Source organism: Rhipicephalus microplus, chromosome X (genome assembly GCF_043290135.1).
Source record: "Rhipicephalus microplus isolate Deutch F79 chromosome X, USDA_Rmic, whole genome shotgun sequence".
In the NCBI taxonomy this organism is placed as follows: Eukaryota; Metazoa; Arthropoda; class Arachnida; order Ixodida; family Ixodidae; genus Rhipicephalus; species Rhipicephalus microplus.
Genome location: NC_134710.1, coordinates 169,877,706 through 169,890,254, shown reverse-complemented (window position 1 = coordinate 169,890,254; position 12,549 = coordinate 169,877,706). Strand labels below are relative to the sequence as shown.

Sequence of the window (12,549 nt, the reverse complement as noted above, 5' to 3'; positions counted from 1 at the left end):
CTGGTGCTATACTCCGGCACTTGAAATGCTGTGGCCCAAAAATGATAGTGTCGGTACCCCAAGCGCGCACTTTGCCGTATTGATAACGATGCCGTTCTCTGTCAGTCGCTGAAGTACGCATCGCAGATGCCGCTCGTGCTCTTCAGGAGTGCTGCTAGCAATCAGAAGATCATTGAGGTATGTCTTACAAAAGTCGACGCCATGGACAACGCCATCTATAAACCGTTGAAAAGTTTGGCCGGTGTTGCGTAAACCGAAAGGCATGCGTAGGAACTCAAGCATTTCGAACAGCGTTGTTATTGCAGTCTTGGGAATATCCTCCTTTGCTACATGTATCTGATGATATGCTCGCACTAGATCTATTTTAGAGAAAATGGTAGCACCATGCTGGAAGGAGGTCATGTCATGAATGTGCCGGACTAGGTAACGGTCTGGCACGGTTACCCGGTTCAGCGTTCGATAGTCCGCGCAAGGGCGCCAATCACCGTCTGTTGATTTTGGGACCATGTGAAGAGGTGACGCATATGGGCTGGATGGAGGACGTACTATCCTGAATTGCATCATGTGGGCAAACGCCTGTCGAGCCAACCGCAGCTTCTCGGGTGACAGGCGCCGTGGTCGCGCATAGACCGATGGGCCTGTGGTTTTGATGTGATGCAGGACACCGTGCTTTACTTCTGGAAATGCCTGTGTCTGTCACCTCAGCTCTGGGAACTCTTGTAGTATTGCGGTGAAGTACGCTTCTCCAGCCGGACTAAGCAAGGCCGGGCTGATAGGGGGTGCCAACACGGCGTGCCTTGTACCGCTCCCCGAGAAACAGGATCTTGAAGCCGTTTCTTGCGGACGTCGACCAACAGACCCAAGAACTGTAGAAAGTCTGCGCCTAGTATGGCAAATTTGACATCAGCAGCTATGAACACCCAGCTAAACGTTCTGCCGAAACTGAAGTTCAGCGACAGTAAACAATGGCCATATGTTGTTATCACACTGTTATTGACAGCTTGCAAGGCGATGCACTAGGTTTCTTTCTTTCAGCTTGTGATGCCGGTATAACGCTCACCTCGGCGCCTGTGTCAACTAAGAAATGTATTCCGTAGTTGTGGTCGGTAATAAAGAATACCGAGGGAAGACTTGGAGGCAACGTAGTAGCACTGGTCCCCCTCAGTGCCTGCCGTGGCCGTTTCCCGAGTGCACGCATGGTGGGACACATTTACGTGCACTACTTTTGAACCTCCCATGATACCAGCAGATATGCTCATGCTGTTTTTGCGATAGCAGCGTGTTAGGCTCGGTTATCATTTGCGCCCTCCTGCTTGCATGCAAAGTTGATACTGTTTCGGCAAGTCGAAAAATCTCATGCATCTCTTCAAGTTCGTTTCGAGGCTGTTGCCCTTGCACGGCAGCCATGGATGTGGGCGGGGCCATTGCTACCAGTTTGTCAGCGAGTTCGGTGACTGCGGTTAAATCCTTGTGCTCTGCGGCCGTGACGACCATGGGGATGCCTGAAGGCAACTTTTGCAAAAAAAGTTCTCGGAGCAATGCTCCATCTGTTGTGGTTGATGTCTCGCCGAGCAACTGTTACATGTGCCGCAAAAGTTGGCTAGGCGTACAGTCGCCGAGTTCCGTGCCGCGAAGCAATTGCTGCAGTCGTTGTGGTTCGGAGGGCGTAACTCGGCGAACAAGGGTTTCTTTTAGCGTCGCATATGCGTTTTCGACAGGTGGTGTGAGCAACAGATCCCTGATTTCACTGCATGGCTATGGCGGGAGGGCAGACTTATGACTATGTAGTGGTATTTCTTAAGTTCTGCGGTGATTCATCTGACTGCGAACTGAGATTTCACTTGTATGAACCAAAGTGCGGGGTCTGCAGTCCAAAAAGGGAGCAGCTTACTGTCGACTAAGGAGACTGTCGGAAGGGCGTCGGTCGTGAACGTTGAATCAATATTGCGGCTAGTTCGACACTCCGGTCGCTGTGTCTGTATTCCAGGTCACCAATGTTGAGACGCGGCGCTCGGCAGAGCTGCGCAAGTGAACAACTCACATCCCAAACAACTGACCTTTATTATCACCCTTCGTCTCGAACATAACTTTCTCGTGCGGGCACATGCTTTCTCTGCCCCACACACAGAAGCGCCGCTTTGCGTCGCCATAACAGATACTTGCTGCACTGGTAAAGGTTCGCGTTCTTTGTTCTTCTTAAGCATATTGATGTGGAAAATTTTCCTCCTTCCACTTATCGTGAGAACGTAGTCAACTTTATTCTTTTGTTCGACAACTTCAAGTGGACCTTTCTATTACATGAGCAGCTTGTTTGAATCTGTTGGCGGAAGAAGTAGCACCTTGTCCCCAACGTTCAGTTTTCGAGGATGGCTCTTGCGATCATAGTAAGCCTTTTGATTTGTGCGTGCTCTCTCTAACTCATCATGCGCCAGTTTGCATGTCTCTTCAAGGTGGGTTCAAAGGTCGACCAAGTAGGTGCATGTTGTTCGAATTTTGCCGTCAATGTCTACCTTGCTCCACAACACCTTCAATACCATCAAAAGTCCTCACACATGACGACCATAAATGAGCTGAAAAGGCGAGAAGCCCAAGCTCGTTTGCGGCACCTCTCTGTAAGCGAAAAGGAGTGGGGCGAGATATCTGTCCCAGAATTGTAGTTTTTTCTGGCACATCCTTTTCAACATTGTTTTGAGCGTTCCAATAAACTTTTCGACGAGCTAATTTGCCATAGCATGGTAGGTGGTCGTTCGAAGAAACTTGATGGCTAGAAGACGGCCCACTTCTCCCATGAGTTCCACTGTAAAACTTGTCCCTTGTTCGCTTACGATTTCCCTCAGTAACCAGACTTGAGAGAAAATCTCGCTTAATCTTTCTGCGACATGGAGGGCATCAATTCCGGAGAGTACAATGGCATCCACATATTGGGTGGCAAAGTCAATGAGCGTTAGAATGTAGCAGTTGCCACAGTCTGACTTCGGTGAGAACGGACCGATTAAATCGACCGCAAGACGCTCAAATGGCGTTCGTATAACAGGCATGTTGCCTTGAGGCGCAACAATGATTCTGCATTTTGGTGTCTTTCGTTGACACTTGTCGCATGACTTGACGAACCTTTTCACATCGCCATACAGATCCGGCTAGTAAAAATCCGCTAAAATTCGATCTGTTGTGCTCAGAATGCCTTGGTGTCCTGCCATAAAGCTCTCATGGCCGACTTCCAGGATATGCCGTCTGAAGTTTTTTGGTACGAGTTGGTTAAAGGTTCTGCTAGTCGCAAGACAGTATTGTCGGAAGAGCAGTCCACCTCTGTCTACAAACCTATAACTGTGGCCTTTTAGTGACTTGAGGTCTTTACCAACTTTAGCGAACGCAGCCTTCAATGTTTTGTCCTTCTGCTGTTCTTTGAAAAAGTTCACGTAATGCCATTTGATCTTCGGAACAGTCAATGGATTCATTTTGTCTTCGTGTGGTTTCACCGTAGCAGAAACGTATCGGGGATGTTCTATAACTTCCACAGGGCAATATTGTGTCGCCTTAGGTCTCTGGTCAGCAGCACCAGGTTTCCACTGACGATCCGAATTGTGAGGGTCTCTGACACCTGGCAAGTTACCAAGCAGCAAATCGTATAGAGGCTTGTTCATACAGAGTGCTGTTATCTCTCCTGTGAAGTATGGAGTGCTCAGAGGAAGTTTGGCCTCTGGTACTTCGATAGCGGAACCATCAATGAGCAAAACTTTGCTACTTTTCCCGGTCAACTGTTCATTCGGCATGAGATCTCTCCGGATAATTGCAGTGTTACTGCCTGTATCTCGAAGCACTTTGACTAGCTTGCCCAGAACTTCGCCTTCAACTACTGGCATTCCCTGCACGTGAAATAGGGGTTTCATTTCCTCACAACTTTCATTACGACGGTTACGTTTTTCCTTTTTTCCCTCCTCCAGTCTGTCCACTTGAAGGAAAACTAGGACGGTTTTCGTTCACTACACACGCATATCTTTTTTTTCTTTTTGTGCTTTCATGCTCCAGCACTCGTTGCTTTTGTGGCCTATTTTCCCAGAAACCTTACACTTAATCGCCTCTCTAGCTAAAGTGCGACATTCATGTGCTTGATGCCCCAGACACTTCAAAACATACACTTTGGAAGCGGTTTCTTTGAAGCATTATCAATATTCTTGAAATCTCTTGAGTCGTCGCGACCTTTTCCGAGGTTTGATAAGTTTTGTGCTTCCATGAAGCAATCAGTAGCGTCGGCTAGCTGTTGGAGTGACTTGCACTCGTGTACTTTTAAGAATATCGTGAGCTTTAGATGACAGCAGCAGAGAAACTGTTCGGCAAGCATGTGGTCTCGAAGGTCATCGAACGTCCTAGGCACATCGGCCATGTCGATCCAATGGTTGAAGTACCCGGAGAGTCTCGCAGCTAACTGCATGCCGGTTTCCCTATCTTCTGCTCGTGCCTTGGGAAATTTCTTTTGGTACCCTTGCACAGTGAATCGAAACCTCTGAAACAAGGCTCTCTTGACTTTCTCATAATCTAGAAAATCTGTGGCAGTCATTCGGCCAATTACTGTCAACGCTTCACCACTCAAACACATGCTCACAGCTAATGCCCATTTCTCCTGTGGCAAGTTTTGTCCTGTTGCCACGCGTTCAAATCTCTGCAAGTAAGCATGCAAATCATCTCATCGCTCATCGAACAATGGAAGCATTTTTTGTGGATTAAGTACTGAAGAGGAGCTATCCGGCAAAGCTACAGAATTTGTTTCCTGTTGAATCTACCTTCAGGGCTTCTTCTTGAAGCTTTAGCTTCAGCTCAAGGATTTGCATCGCTCTCTCATCTGCTTCCTTTCTCGCTTCTCGCTCAACAGGACGTTCATCCCTCTGCCTCTCCTGTTCTTCTTCAACCCACTTACACAGTTCGGCGCCCGAAAAACCCGAGCTTTAACCCAACAGCGGTTGGATTGACAATTGTGGGGGTGCACTCGAGGGACGATAATTTGTTTTGATGTCTTTACGAGCGGTATCTTGGCAGGCTCGCCGGATTGTAATGTAACATCAGGGTTTGGGCCCAGGACCACTTGAGTACCAAGGAACTGAGTCGAGCCACGAGTGCGTACACACATAAACGTAGATTACATAGCAATATGATCTAATAATGGTCAATGTGGAAGGTACTCTAATATATGCAGTCCTAACTGCACTAATTGTCTTTTGAATTCAGAAGGTTCTCGCCGTGTTTGACGCCGTTGAAGAACGTCGATGCCCGCCACTCTATGACAATGTCCCGTCTGGCTAGTTGACGTTGCTAACACCTGCCAGCCCTCGCCAAGACATATATCTCTGTTGCAGCAGCTCGATAGCTCGGCCTCCACGTTCGTCTCGGCCACGCCCGGGTCGTCTCAGCGACTCTGAACCACCTCAGCAGCAGTGGTTCACCACCCACAAAATAAGCTCGATCGCTGTAAATGACAGCGAAGACAAAGGCACCTTGCCAGATCACAGGGCCAGCTGCCCAGCCGGAATGCAGGCCTCGCTCGTCCCGGTTGCCCTGCAGCAGGCAGGAGTGCCATCCGGACCCCTGCGCCTCGCTTGGTCCCCGGGCCAGTCCTCAGCTGGAGTACAGGAACGGTAGCGCCTGTGGGATTTCCTTTAGTTCCCCGGACCGGACATCCAGCCGAGAACGGTCTGTCCTTGACCAATGCTCTGTCTCGACCACTGACACGTGCACCGTGGCACGCGTCTTCCGCGCTCACACTTCGGTTTGCTCTGCATGGCCCCCGCACGGCGACGACTGCCTCTATCATGCCTCTGTCATGACAGTGCACTTTGCTATCGCTACTCAACATGAACACCCAAAAAGCCAAGGCAGTGGCGGTGAGAGCTTGCAAAAAAGTAGCAGCGTGGGCTCGCCCCCAAGACCATTGTGTATATAAACATTCTGTATGGAATGTGTGTGTATATATATATATATATATATATATATATATATATATATATATATATATATATATATATATATATATTACTACGTGCCAGTGCATGGAGTTGAAGGAGACAAAGCAGATAGATTGGCGCGAGCTAATCGGTGTGGCTGGCATCGGTGACTACCCCTCCGAGTCGGTCTCCTCCTTGTAACATATTTGGTGAAGTTGTGCGATCGCCATCCTCGCCACGGAATTCCGAAGCGGATGCTCCCTCGCGGCTTACAACATGACCACTCAAGACTCGGCTACATCCTCTCCGGTCGCCCGCCTTTCTGCCCGCCTTTTTGCCCGGCCTGTCAACTCAGCGCCCGCAACAACTTTCGTGACAATTCCCGCGCTCAAAGACACCGCCGTGTTCTCGGGCAGCGAGGGTTCCGACATCGACCAGTGGCTACGCCTCTACGAACGCTGTCATATATATGTGGTGGGGCGAAATTCAATAGATCCAGTGAAAAATGCGGTAGAAAAAGTGGTAAAAAAAGTGCGCGAAAACACAAGTTTACTAGCGTTTCGGCAGGTGGGCCTGTCTTCGTTGGTAAAACTTGTGTTTTCGCACATTTGTGGACCTCTTTTTCTACCATATATATATATATATAGATATATATAACAATGTGGTCACATGTATGACGATAGATGAATTGTACGGAGGATTCCTGGGTTACCGAATCATCTTCCAAGCAAGCTTTTATAATAGCATTTATTTTGTGGGTATGGCAATATTTTTTTTTATTGTGGCTCACCACTTTGAAATTAACAGTTTTTTTAAACACCAGCATGGTTTTAGAAAAGAATCATCAAGTGAAACCCAGCTAACTGAATTTGATTCAGATATATGAATTATATACATAGATATGGGCCCACAGGCAGATTTAATTTTCATTGATTTCTATAAGGTTTTCTAGTGCGCTACTTCTGCCATCTAATGTGAGCTTCCATGCATGGACATCCATTTCCTGACAGTGTCTTGGATGAAACTTTTTTTTGGCATTTCAAAAGCAATTTACCATTGGGTTAATAACTACATTAGCAATATTAGTCATGTAACGTGTGCACCACAAGAAACATTTTTTGGACCATTACTTTTTCAGATTTTTATTAATGACCTGCCATCCCAAACATCATCCACGCACTTCTGTACAAACGACTGCTTGATCTACTGAGAAATCTGCTCAGTTTCTGATCATGTTGTTCTTTACTGTATTACTGACTGTTGTTTATCTTGGCCTATGACCCTAAGTTGTGATAAATGCAAACTGATATAATTCGCTCGCAGAAAGACACTCTCATATTTAATTTTCACAATGAAGAAGAACTCTATTCTATGCACCAATGTATACAAGTACCTCAGCTTTTTGATCACTCCTCACCTGTCATGCTCTGTGCACATAGACAAAGTAACTGAAACCTTCACATACACTTAATTATCTTAAGCGTAACCTTTGCAGTGCTGGAGCTCTCACCGAACAAACGATCAAACATTTGTAAGGCCTGAACTAAAATTTGGGTTTGCTATACCATCTTTGCTTTAAATTGCGCGTCTCATGAAGACAAACTATAAGCTACCTTTTACACATCACTGTATTCAGCATGCTTAGTAAGTCTGCAATAAGCATGCAACTACTCAAATTGCACAAACACCTTCATACACCTTATAGGACTCGGCCCAGAGTGTCATAAGCAGCTATTCGTGGACTGCTCCGCATGGAATAGATTCCCACAATGTGTGGCATCTGCTGGAAATTTTTGATGATTTGCTGTATGGCAATACTGCTTTGGAGGCTCGCAAATTATTTGGAGAAACAAAAGAAATTAGATAACGAGTGCGTCCTCCCACTCATAGTAGAATGAAAACCACAGTGGCGCTCACTCTCCCAGATAAGGCATAGTTTTGTTATGGAGAAGACAGAAAAGGTCAAGGCAACGGGAGAGGCAGCTCACATTTTTCACACCATATACTTGCAATGTATTTAATTTATCCCATCTCTATTATTGCCAAAATTATATATATTTTTTTTCTAACGCATTGCTTTGTGGACTTCGCTTTATATCATCTAAGTTGTTCAAAAACATCGAAGTGGTGCCTCTGTAAGAGAACACCAAATGTCTTTGCACAAGGTACATTATTTACTTGATATAAAATATGAGACCTCTCTACAGTAGAACTCTACTAATCATACTTGAAAAACGATGCTATCTACCAAAATATGTTATTTCTTTCTGTTTCACTTTTCAGCAAAACTAAAGCTTGCTGCCTATGTGAACAGTGGACATGTCACTGTACACGGTAAGAGTTTGTAAATGAGCATAAAAAGATATTAAAGTTGGATGTTTTACAATCTTACCATGTGAAATGTCTGTTTTTCTACCTCAGTCATCAGGGCAGCCAAGTTGGCGACTTCCCGGGGAGGATCTGCAAATGCTTATATTAAGGTAGTAGATCAGACCTGTTTCTGACATCAATACACCTTAGCACCACCAATAAATATTGTAGAACCCTGTTTCATTTAGTTAAGATAGTTAAACTGCACTCCTAGTTATGTGTCATTTGTGCAAAAATGTTGTAGATATCTAAGTGTGACGACTCCTCTAAGCGATTGTAACATTGGCATGGGCTGGTAATGGGGATTTTAGAATTTTGTGGCCTCTTTATATGTTAGCCCAGCTTAACACACAGTTGGCACTGATAATTTTACTGATTGGACTCTGCCTTTAAAGGAGCCCCTCCTACAGTAATATACCTTACTTTCACCAATACTACTATAACTTGAGTTTACTTTTATGTGCAAATCTAGTAGGTAAAATGAGCTGAGTGTTATTGCTTAATATGTGATGCAGCTAGATATTGTAGCCTATCATGTTATGTCAAAAAGGTTTTATGCTATTATTGGAAGTAGTTTATTCTGCATGTAACTGTTTAATCTACGAAACCTTTTTTTTTTTTTTTAACTTACAGGTCTCCCTCCAACCAGATCACATCAAAAGAGCTCACTGGAGAACATCTGTTGTGAAGTCAAGTAGAAACCCAGAATTTGACCACAAGTTTTCATTGTGAGTGTGAGATCCTTGAATTTACTGCCTAACTTAGACCTTAATGAACTCCTGCAACACACTATAAAGTTAGTTAGGAAATGGTACCAATCTGTATTCAAGGCCACTATGAACATGTGAGCTGAATATTACGTATTCTACTGCATTCAGCAGTAAATTTACAATTTCATCGCAAAAACAGCCAAAAATTACTTGCTCTCTTTTCGACAAACTACGCAGCATGTAAGAGCGAACAAGTACTTCATGTATTGGATGATTTCATGGACTGTTTTCTTGTAGATAATGTTTAAAGACACATGCCAAATCATGTCGATACTATGGCTGCCTACAGGGGGATGCCGCATGCTGGCATCGCACATCTTTGAACCAGTAATAAGGCGCAACATGGTCGAAGAAAAAGTTAGAGAAAATACTCAAGGTTATCACCCGCGGCAGCATAACTTTTGGGCTGTGCATTGCCCCCTTGAAAGCTCTGGCTCTATGTGTAGCATGCAGTGTAAAAGAAGAGAGAAAGCACACACTTCGTGCTATAACTTCTATCAACTCGGTGGATTGAAAAACAATCTTCAGCTCTGAATTTGTGAGCCAACGGAGTCTACTAGTAAGGTCACCCTATGATAACTTGGAAAAGTGTTGCAGAACTTGGTGATCCCATTCCTGTGTCAACTGTGTCAAAGTGCGCCAAATCAAATTTACTGCACCATCCTGATAATGTAAACGGAAATTGCGCCAAACTGTGCCAAAGACAGATTTGGAAGCGTCTATCACCAGCGATATCCACGCCGGCACGTCAAAACATGTGCACCTTTTTCTCGGGTCCACCAAAGTCAGGATCACATACCTAGAGTTTCTCCATTGACTAAACATCGGTCGCACGGGCATCCTAAATAATTCACAATGCTATGTTTGGTGCCCACACAACTTTTGTTGTGCAAATCCGCTTAACGGCGAAATGCGCTCTCCACAGGGGCTCGTGACGTCTAGTCCAATTGGTATGGTGAAACTGTGGCGGCGTTTCATCAGCAGACGTTGTCCATTCCAGGAACACTGCTGATAGCTCGTTTGAAGAGGGAATGCATTGGCACTTTTTCTTTGATATACTTTATTCCTGGATATTCATTCAGAAAAGTCGCAACGCCTTCTTGCAGCTCATCTGCGTTTGTAATCAATGTTGTGGTAAAAACCCCCAAAAGACCCTGTCCTTTCGGACTCAATATTGCTGAGGTCCGAATACAAAATTTCCCCCTGCTTTTTTTTTATGTTATCTCATTATCGAAAGCATGCGTCCCGGTCGGAGCAGTTGCGATTCGGTTTTAATACACGCAGCTTTCAGTAGTGGGGCCATTTCTGGCAGCTCCGGTGTCGGACGCCAACTTTGAAGCGACTACGTCTTGTTACACGTACACCCCTCGCTTTCTAGGGTCAGTAGCGTGCGGTTAAAAAAAAAATTTGAACGTCACGGAATAACATTCATTGCTTAATTTTTTTTAGGGTTGAGGGTGAGAAAGGCTGCATTGCTCGAAGGGCGCAGCAACTGAGGCGCGCGTTATCTCGAGGCATAATGAGACTTCTCGTAAACTTTCTGTGCTACTAACCTCTGCTTCGCGTTTCTGATAACTGACAGCACGAAACCACTTCGAAACCACTTAGATGATAACTGACAGCACGAAACTGGAGTGATCATTGTCCCTTTAGCCAGCATTCTTTTGACTGACACGATATTGGGTCCAAAAGATACAACTTGTTACTATCACATAAGCTCCTAGCAATGAATGCGATACCAAGAAATTGTATTTTTATACCAAATAATAAGGCGTGACGTCATTCGCGAGGTGCGCTAGCGGCGGGGCTGCCATTTTAAAGGTCCGCGCACTAACCGCACATGCTAAAAACTTTCTGCACGCATGGTGTTTGATATTCATACAGCGACTTAGATGACTTGAGACCCCCGGAACACTTCTTGCACACCAACGCATGTACAGATAGAATCAGACTTGTCTAGAGCGCCCAGCTGGCAGCTCCAGCTGCCATACTTTTTTTTTTTTTTTTCAGAAACATCTAAAGATAAATGCCTTAATGATACCAAACATAGTCATATTGCATGTTAAATCCTTGTGTTATAATGTAAGCATCAACGAAAGCTTGTAGGCAACGTGAGATAGAATTCGCGGCCAACAACACTGTCGACAGGCACGCATTCTGCTGCTCTAGATAAGTGTGATTTTATGAACGCCGAACAGCGCATATGAATGGACCTCCAAAATGGCGCGAATACAGTGTGGCCGCCATGCGATCAAGACTCAGTGCACACACCCTAAATAGCTCCAGAAAGCGAAGCACTTTCACCCGGTCACTTCACATTGAGAGTACAAGGTAGAAGGGTATACCAGCTGTCTTTAATACCTGCCCAAATAGCGAGCGTACCAGTCAAAGTTTATAAAACTAGCCCGCCCCCACCCCTTGCGGTCCTAGTTCCTTCCTGCTCCTTGAAAACGGGCGGCACGTTCCTCTCTGCTGGAGTAACAATCGATGGCAGGCCTGACACGCTGGGTGATGTTATTGCATCTGTCCTCTGTGCAAAAGAGATACTTCAGCTCTTTTATCTTTGCTTTAGCTGCATTTGTCGTCCCTGCTCGCGCGCTTTTACCTGCATGCAAAGCACAATGCTTGGAAGGATGTTATTGATTTAGAAATTTGGACAGTACTCAAAACATGACGGTGACGGCCAGTGGCATAGCCGGGGGGGTGGGGGGGCATCTGGAATGCTTCCCGCTTCTTCGAAATTTTTTTCACCATGGCGCAAAATATTGCGCAGAATGACCATTTGCCTGCCTGCCCCCCTCCCCCCCCTCTCCTTTAAATCAATGTGCCTCCTTGAAAAATGAAAAATGTTTCTTCCTACACCCCTGGCGACGGCAAAATCAGGTCGGCAATGTCAATATGAGTGCTATCGCAATAAAACCAAAATGTCTCCTGCATTCAAGTTGTCTTAGGCAAATGCATTTGATTTTTTTTCTTTTTGTTCTGCTTTCTAGAGGACACTATAAGGAGTATTCGGTGGATAGACTGAATGCCCTAGTCACATAAAGCACCGCTGAAAAATGAAAACAGTTAGGTGAATCGTTTAGTTTCAGCATAGAGAGTGCCAGAGGAGGTTAGCTTTATGAGACTAGCTAAATAACATCATGTTAAACCCAGCAATATAATCGGTTGTGAAGAAAAAAAAAACTTTTTTTTTATTCTTGAATTCATCTTAGAAATGCAGTTGGGACTGTGTGAGCCTGTAGCGTTTGTCTACCAAATCTACTGATAATCACATGTGCATTCAGAATGTTATTTCATGAAGTACTGTTTTATTCAAACAGTATTCTGTTTATTTGGTACAAAAATAATCACTCAACAAGTTTTCATAAAATGCTCAACAGCATGACGACATTACTTTTGCATCATCAACTGAAATAAGAAGTGCTCCTAAAATCTCTGGCATCATGAGGTTTGCAATAAATCAAAATATATTT

General features: G+C 45.0%; 1 protein-coding gene across 1 annotated transcript in view; it reads left to right on the top strand.

Moving 5' to 3' along the window:
* Positions 1-12,549, top strand: part of LOC119177189 (uncharacterized) — a 40,804-nt gene that overhangs the window by 16,821 nt on the left and 11,434 nt on the right. The window contains exons 3-5 of the mRNA XM_037428597.2: positions 8,217-8,267; positions 8,355-8,413; positions 8,937-9,031. Of these exons, the coding sequence (XP_037284494.2) occupies positions 8,217-8,267; positions 8,355-8,413; positions 8,937-9,031 (205 nt within the window). The remainder of the gene's footprint in view (positions 1-8,216; positions 8,268-8,354; positions 8,414-8,936; positions 9,032-12,549) is intronic.